The sequence below is a fragment of the Diceros bicornis genome, chromosome 3 (genome assembly GCF_020826845.1).
Source record: "Diceros bicornis minor isolate mBicDic1 chromosome 3, mDicBic1.mat.cur, whole genome shotgun sequence".
Taxonomy (NCBI): domain Eukaryota; kingdom Metazoa; phylum Chordata; class Mammalia; order Perissodactyla; family Rhinocerotidae; genus Diceros; species Diceros bicornis.
The window spans coordinates 96,997,854-97,006,337 of record NC_080742.1 but is presented as its reverse complement, the minus strand read 5'-3'; the positions used below and the strand labels follow the sequence as shown (position 1 = coordinate 97,006,337).

At 47.3% G+C, this 8,484-nt stretch overlaps 1 protein-coding gene across 7 annotated transcripts in view; it reads right to left on the bottom strand.

Moving 5' to 3' along the window:
- Positions 1-298: 298 nt before the first annotated feature.
- Positions 299-8,484, bottom strand: part of NUB1 (negative regulator of ubiquitin like proteins 1) — a 29,520-nt gene continuing 21,334 nt past the window's right edge. For all 7 annotated transcript variants that reach the window (XM_058533483.1, XM_058533468.1, XM_058533507.1 and 4 more), the window contains 5 exons: positions 8,148-8,300; positions 3,750-3,896; positions 1,771-1,866; positions 898-1,075; positions 299-656 (listed from right to left, as the gene is read on the bottom strand). In XM_058533483.1, the coding sequence (XP_058389466.1) occupies positions 478-656; positions 898-1,075; positions 1,771-1,866; positions 3,750-3,896; positions 8,148-8,300 (753 nt within the window). In that variant the 3' untranslated portion in view covers positions 299-477. The remainder of the gene's footprint in view (positions 657-897; positions 1,076-1,770; positions 1,867-3,749; positions 3,897-8,147; positions 8,301-8,484) is intronic.

Genomic DNA, 8,484 nt, shown 5'->3' with positions numbered 1-8,484 from the left:
GAAAGAAGGAAGAAAGCAGCAGTGGGCTCAGCGGGGCAGGAGAGCCCGGCAAGATGAAGAGGGGGAGACAGATTTGGAGCCTTCCCTCTCCACTATCTCTTCCTGGAGGCCTTCCCCAGGGGCCACCTTATTCTCCAGAAGTAACTGCCCTGCCCATTTCTAGGTGGGAAGACACCAAGCAGGGAGGGCGGAGTTAGGGCTGCAGAGTCTCATGGCAGCCAGGGAGCAGCAAAAGCAGGCCAGAGGCAGCTCCTTCCCCAAGACCACCCCTGGAGACCAGCCCCGCCCCCCACCCCACCCAGTCTCCTCTTAACCCCATGCGCCCCTGTTCCCTGTCTGCCCCTCCTACACCCAAGTAGGAAGCACTCTGGAGCAAAATCAGATAAAAAGTAAGAAGGAAAAAAGAAGACCTGTATTAGACTTTTCATAATGATAGAATTTATAAGCAGAAACTTAGTACTTCTTTCTGTTCATTATTTAGTTTTTCTTTGTTGCTGACTTTATATTTTCTACATAGGATAAGTACTCTGCAATAAGAATTTCTTCATCTTCCAGAGTTGAGTCAAGATAATCTTCTTCATGTTCTGGAATATCTTCCAGTATTTCATTGACGGCCTCAGTCTCCATATCTTCATCTGTTGAGGCACTAGAGGTACCTGCAATAAAGTAGCATAATAATAAGTGAGTTAGGAGAGAAGAACAGAAAAAGGAGAAATATCCACCAAAAGACAGCACTGATCCACATCAGCCTCAGCTGTGCCTTCCCTGGCCACATTGTCTGAGCAAGCCCGTCTCAGTCCCCATTTCAGCCTAAGCAAAGTCACATCTCCCATCTGTCAGCTTCCAGTTTAGCAGAATACTCTGTGCTCAGTCAGTATTCAGAGACCTCAGACCTACCTGCAGAATCGGAAGGGGATGTGGATGGTGTTGATGAAGAATCGTCCGCTGAGAGCTGGAGGTCAGGAGGAAGACTTCCTCCGTTGTGAGCAAGGGTCTGAGATGCCAGCTGGACGTTTCCTCTGAACACTCTCAGGGCAGCTTCGGCTGCTACCGTGTCAAAGCCCATGTACACCAACTAGGGGAGAATACAGGGAGGTGGCCGCCAGTGCCGACGGGCTTCAGCTACATCCAACACTCCTGTCCGCCCCACACACAGCCAGGACAGCCTTATCTTAGAGGGAATATGATTTAAAACCCACGGCATGCATATACCACTGGCCTTCCTGCACACCCCGCTCTTTAGCACCAATGTGCGTATGAAGCAGCCTGGAAAGGATCCAGGAAGACTTGCACCTCATGTCAGTGCCCAGTCATCTGAGAAAGGCAACAAGCGTGGGCTGAGAAGAAAGTGCTATACACACCTAGCTACCAGTACCATCAGCTAAGCGGCCATACGTACTAGGTGTGCTAATGTGAAGTGGGGGCAAACATGGACAGTCACCACGGTGACACCCTTTCAGGTCACAGGCAGAGAAATGGCCTGACAGAAACAGCAGTTGATGTATGAATTGGTGGGCTATAAAAGAGGAGAAAAGCCTGAAGAAACAACAACTTTCACTGCGTTCTCATTGTTCCTACTCTCGAAGGAAACACCTCCTGCTCTGCTTCCACCCGCTGCTGTGAGCCTGGGAGGCCCCTAGGGCAGGCCTAAATCACAGCGGGCACCCAGGGAGCCAACCACTCAGCCCTGTCCTGCCACCAGCCCTGTCACCCCAACCACGCCCACACGAGGCTGCACGTGTGGAGAGGGCGCCAGTGCATTTCACTTACTTGGTCGATACTTTCCTGGGAAGGACTTTCTTGATGGTTGTTGGTTTGAGGATCTGAATCATTTAACCAGCACATCTGAGGATTACTGAGAAGAATCTAAAAACACAGGAATCCCCTTTACTCATCACCAACACCTGCTGACTTAACAGAGACTGAGTGCCCAGTATGTGCTAGGCAGACATCGCTGCAGGACAGACAGACAGACAAGTGTAGGACACTGGGGAACCCCGCAAAGGGTGCTATGGAAACAGAAAAGGGACCCCCGACCCAGGCTGGGGCCAGGGAGGCTGGTGTTCAGAGAAGGCTTCCTGCTAAAGGTAACATCCAAGCTGAGGTCTGAAGGATGAAGATGAGCCAAGCACCAAGATCGCTTCTGAGGAAGCAGGAAGGGATGAGGGAGAGCGGGTGGAAGGATTCCAAGAAAACAGGGCGACGAGGTCACAAAAGGCTATACACAGAAAGGTTTCTTGTACAGCGCAGGACTGCCCAATGTCATTTCTCTTTGGAAGGTGTCATGCTCTGGATTTAAAATGTCAACAAGACTGGGGTTCTTTTGGCCCTTGATTTCTGTCACACAGTACCTACTCTTAACCTGAAAATACCCTTTTAAGGCATTTTCCCCCCCTTTCTTTTTTTTTGTGAGGAAGATCAGCCCTGAGCTAACATCCGATGCCAATCCTCTTTTTTTTGCTGAGGAAGACTGGCCTTGGGCTAACATCCGTGCCCATCTTCCTCTACTTTATATGGGACGCCACCACAGCATGGCCTGACAAGCAGCGCGTCGGTGTGCGGCCAGGATCCGAACTTGCGAACCCTGGGGCTGCCGAAGGGGAGCACGCGCACTTAACCGCTGCACCACAGGACTGGCTCCAAGGCATTTCCCTTTTAATACTAAATACTTCTATATTGGTTGAGTGTATTTATGTACTATTTGTATAATTTAAAAATATAGACATATATGTTTAAAAATGCTGACTTGTGGGGACTTCCAAGGAATGGGACAGGTCTTGAGGATGAAAGGCAAAGGCAGGGCAGCCCCCACTGCCTGCATGATCCAGCATGATCTCCTCAGTGGGGCAAAAAAGATGACCCCCACCCACCTGGCCTGGCCTACCTGTCCGGCCCCATCTCTGGCCACTCTCCTCTGTCCCACTCCCCCTGCCTCCAGCAAGCACACACCCCAGGCCTCAGCAACCCTGGCAGTTCCCCAGGGCTCCTGCTCACCCATGCCTCCGCCCTTCCCACTGCCCCTGCTTCTGCCCAGAGAGCTTCTGTTTGCCATCCACTCCCGTGATCTTCCACCACTCAGCTCGGGGCCCCTGCTCCCCCACCTGCTGTGCTCCCACATGGCAGCCCTTTCCCCCACCAGGCTCTGTGTCTGTCCGCTCCCTGAGAGAAGTCATTGTCTCCCACTTCACCTGCTGAGATTCAGCAGAGCCCCTGCTCCATTAAGTATTCCATCTGCTCCTTGAGCAAAAATTGGAAAGGAATGGACCCAGGTAGAATTACTACTCATCTAGATCCCAATCTCTTTAGTCATTTCTGAGGATATCTTTAAAAGGCCCCTTTGCCAGTATGTACTACTGGCTAAATAGAAAAATAAAACTAGGTATTCAAATGAAACATTTTAACTCAAAAAAATACTAAAGCTTTAATCACCATTCTCTTCTTCCACATTACTGTTAAACTCCTACTGCAAATGGAAACCTCACATAAAGTTCTGCCCTGTGGGCTCTGCCAGACTGGGGACAGGCACCGAGGTGGGGCCCGTCGTTCTTGCTCTGTCATTATGTTCAAGAACAAGAGACCTCTGACCCTTAGATCCAAACCAGGAATGAGGAGGAAGGCCCTCATTCAAGGAGTGGGGGCTCTGTGTACCAGGGAAGGACACTGGAGAGGAGCTTAAATGGAGAGGTGGCATCTGGGCCCCGAAGCAGGCTGCTCAGGGCAGGCCAAGAGGCCCCATGGGGAGGCGTTACCTTCAGGGCTTCGTCCAGGTTCCCGCTGGCCTGATGGAGAGCCTGCTTGGCTGCATGAGTGGAGTAGCCCATTTCTTTCAACGTGTTTATGTTCTCCAGGCGGCGTTTTTTCTTCTCTCTTTCCTCTTTCTTTATTTGGTCCAGTTCCTTTAGGAAAAACGGAAGTCACTGAGTTAGGGACTGAGAGTTTGCAGAAAGCCTTCTCAACCTATGCTATGTAGGATTTGCGGGGTTGCCAGGCGAAGTGAAAAACAAAAGAGGAGAGGTGAACCTCTCTGTCTCACCCAGTAACAGCATAAGGGCTACGAGGGCAGACAGCATGGGGTGCTGCTCTGGGGCACACCAGTGGGAGCTGGAGACCTCACTCCAGGGCGAGAAGGGAGCCTCTCACAGTGACCACCACCCGGCACCAGCACAGGCCACTTGGAAGCAGCAAGCTCACAGCTGCCGGTCCCAGAGAGAGGTGGACGGACCCTCTTCCAGGGAAGGGTGGAAGAGCTTCCTGTGCTGGTGGGAGGACTTCCCAGCCTTTGATGAATCACCTGGGATCTTGTTAAAATGTGACTCAGATTATGTGTGTGGGGGACCCAGGTGATGGCAAAACTGCTGATCCACCGACCACACCTGGGTAGCAGAGACTTAGGTGCCTTCTAGGGCCTATTAGTCTGTTTAAAATCCCCAGAATGCTCAACATCAGGTGCCAAGGTCGTCTAATCCCATGGTTCTCAACCCTGAGTCTCAGAGGTGTCTGGAGTTGCTGTAAGAGCCTCAGAAGGGGTGCGGAAGGTTCTAGTCTCTTCTCCTTTCCCGTCCCAGCCCCAACCAGGAAAGTTTTAAATTTGTTTTGAAAACAAATATTTAAAAAAAGGAATTTTGCTGCTTAAAAAACAACTAAACTAATCGAGTTTAAAAACCACTAATTTAATCCAACCTCATCATTTTGCCAATGAGAAATCTCTCAAGAAAGTTAAGTGACCTGGCCAAAGTCATCACCAACACAGAGGTGGGACGAGGGGTTCTGCACAATTCCAGAGACGGTCAGTCCTCACCCTGACACAGGGAGAACAGTGGAGAAAACAGCTTTTTCACCTCTGCTATATCTATTCCTACCTCCGTGGCTCAGCCTAAGCAACAAGCGCCCCTTCTACATTCTGACAGCAAGAATGTGGCCTCATCTCTTAGGAAAAGAAAGGAATCCTCACCATGGAACCAAAAATTCCCCGAGTTAGCAGTAGGACCAGGTGGAACGGAGTAAATGCCCAAAACATTTCCAGGGATGAAGGCTCCTCCTACTGTAACTTCCTGTTTACAACAACGGGAGAACCCACCAGTGAGCACACTGGCCCGACGATGGCATCGTAGCTCTGCTGGCCGTTCCCTTCACCTCTACTTCATCTGGAATTGGCCTTTCTCCTCGTCTTCACCTCCATCACATCCTCTAACTGCCTCCTAGGCCAGTTGCCCCCCACTCCAACCCCTTCTCCACAGGCAATGGGCTTGCTCATCTCACCCACCTACTCAAAATTATTCTGTATCACTCACATTTCGACTTTCATTCACACATACACCCCATGTAAAATGCCTTTACCCTGCCCATCCTCTGCTTTCAATTCCAGCTTCTTCCATTTATATTTCAAAAGGCTAAGAAACATGCATAACCTTAAAGCAGAGAAAGACCCTGCCAGCCAGCAGACACAGGATTCAGGCATTATCTAACACAGATCTGACACAAAGAATACTTTTTCTTTAATTACAAATGTCTAAGTCAGTTTTGTTTTTTGTTTTTTTTTTTGTGAGGAAGATCAGCCCTGAGCTAACATCCATGCTAATCCTCCTCTTTTTGCTGAGGAAGACCGGCTCTGAGCTAACATCTATTGCCAATCCTCCTCCTTTTCTTCCCCCAAAGCCCCAGTAGATAGTTGTATGTCATAGTTGCACATCCTTTTAGTTGCTGTATGTGGAACGTGGCCTCAGCATGGCCAGAGAGGCGGTGCGTCAGTGCGCACCCAGGATCTGAACCCAGGCCGCCAGTAGTGGAGCGCGTGCACTTAACCACTAAGCCACGGGGCCGGCCCTAAGTCAGTTTTCTTTTAATCATGTAGATAAACATGAGGAAATTAAAGTATTTTCTGATATTTCACTTTATACTAGAAAGAATTAGAAAAATACAACAGACCAAAGAAATGACAGTGAGTATTTCACTGAAATATTTCACAGATACAGTAGAATCAAACCTTACATGAGAGAAGATTAGGTCCTAAAATCAGGGCAAATGGCTGTGGATGGCCAGAATGAGTGGTGAAACCCTTAGGAAGCAGCTGCCATGCTGCCTTTCACAGCCACTTAATCCTTCAGCACTGTAAGTGACCTCGGTTTCTTTAGTCTGTTTCTTTTGCCAGATGCGAAACTGGTCTGCACTCAAGGCCATGATGTACAAAACAGACCAACTTGTAGGAATTACATATTACCCTCAGCTCAGTGAGATGCCCAAACCCAGGGCCTCATGAACTGACGGGCAGCAGATTCACGGGAGCGCATGTTCTATGGGACATGGTGCTGGTCAGCCACTGGCCGTCCCGCTCTCCCTAAGATGCAGGAGGCTGACCCAGCTCCCTGAGTATGTGCTGACTGGCCTAAGCTAAGGAGACAGGCCCAAACCAATCAGGTCTTGGCATTCCCATGGCCACACTGATTGGCTCAAGGTGGCCAATCAGTGAGCAGCTCAGGATTTCTCTGAGGATTCTGGGACCCAGACCATGCTCTTGGTGTGATGGGATGACACTGATAACACAGAGGGGACAGAGAGACAGAAACCATGAATTCAGGGACAGGGTAAAGCCACTGAATCAACTAACCCGAGACCCATCCTGCCTCTGAGCTGTTTACAATTAGGTAGGCCAGTAAATTCTTCCCCTGCCCTTTTTATTGGGCGTTTAAGCCAGTTTGAATTGGGCTTTTTGTTGCTTTCAACCAAAAGCATCCTAACTAATACACATCCATTGAGTAGAAGAGTGAGCAGGATCCACTGCACTATATACAGTTGTTTTTTCCTTTATTTTCTCCAAGGGCTTATAGCTTACTTCATTAAATACACATCTGATATGACTCCACTATTTTTTTTAAGACATTTTATTTTTGCTACTTATAAAGTTAGGAAGTGAAGTGGTACCTTTCACCACTTTATAATATGTCTTGGCTTTTCAGAACCTTTTGTAAAAACTCATCAGAATACTATTCTCCAATGGGACATGGAAAGTGCATGAGAAAACCAGAGTCTTAGTTCAGGTTTTACCACTGATTTGACCCATTACGCTAGAAATGTCAACCTCTGAGCCCGGGTTTTCCTTATTTGTAAAACTGGCATATTAGACATGGTAACATTCCTTCCAACTCCAAAATCCTAAAGTTTTTTTTACTGTACTTATTTCTAAATGTTTTATTTTTTATTTTTTTATTGAAGTATAATTGACATACAATATCCTATTAGATTCAGGTGCACATCATAGTGATTCGATATTTCTATACATTATGAAATGATCACAAGTCTAGTTACCATAAGTCACCACACAAAGTTATTACAATATTACTGACTATATTCCCTGTGCTGTACATTATATCTCCACAACTTATTAATTTTATAACTGGAAGTCTGTACCTTTTAATCCCCTTCACCTATTTCACCCACCCACAACCCCTATTTCTAATTGTTTTAAATGATTATAGTTTTGAACATTTACTTTCGCAATATAATGTTAATTGTTCCTATGATGTGACATGTTTCTAGGCAAGAATGTCATCCCAGACTATAACAATGGCCCCATGAAAAAACACAACCCTTTAAAACGGTTTCCAGAAATATGCTATAGTGAAAAAAAGAGAGAAAGAAGACTGCTTGGATAACCCCACTTATGGACTACTTGCCACCACAGCAAGAAATAAAACTAAGGAAACTGTGCTGTCTGAAAACTGATGCAATTAAAAAAGACAAGTTTTGGGCCAGTCCTGGGGCCTGGTTAAGTTCAGTGCACTCTGCTTCAGTGGCCCCAGTTTGGTTCCCGGGTGCAGACCAACACTACTCGGTGGTGGCCATGCGGTGGTGGCCATGCTGTGGTGGTGACCCACATACAAAATAGAGGAAGACTGGCACAGATGTTAACTCAGGGCGAATCTTCCTCAGCAAAAAAAAAAAAAAAAAAAAAAGACAAGTTTCTCCTGACTTCTCAGTCTGAGGTGATAAAGAGTTCCCTGTTATTAATACCTCCTATGGAATTATCTTTTTCTGTTCTTTCATATCTGAGAGTTAAGGCCCTTCAGAAAGAGGCCTGCTGTTACCTCAAGTTCCATACCTACTCAAAGGCACAGGCCTGACCAAGCGTCACCAAGACCACGTTAAGGTACCTCTTTGCGGTTGGTAATGTGGGCAGCCGCATGATCCACATTCCCATCACATGCCCTCAGGCCGAGCCGTGCTTCCTGGGCAGTAAATCCCAACTGCAACAAATTGTCAACTTTTGTTGGATCAATGTACAGCTCTTTAAAGAGTTGCTGTGCCTATAAACAGGGAAAAATATAAGACTTATGTAACTATAGCAACACTAAAGCTTAACAAAAGCTAAAGCCTGAAGGAAATTAGGCTGTACCCAATGTGAATTAGGGTGTGTCAGATTTTAGATAAAAATTCTAAATGTGACCTATTATCTACTAGTTTGAAAGCAAACAGACAACACTTTCCCTG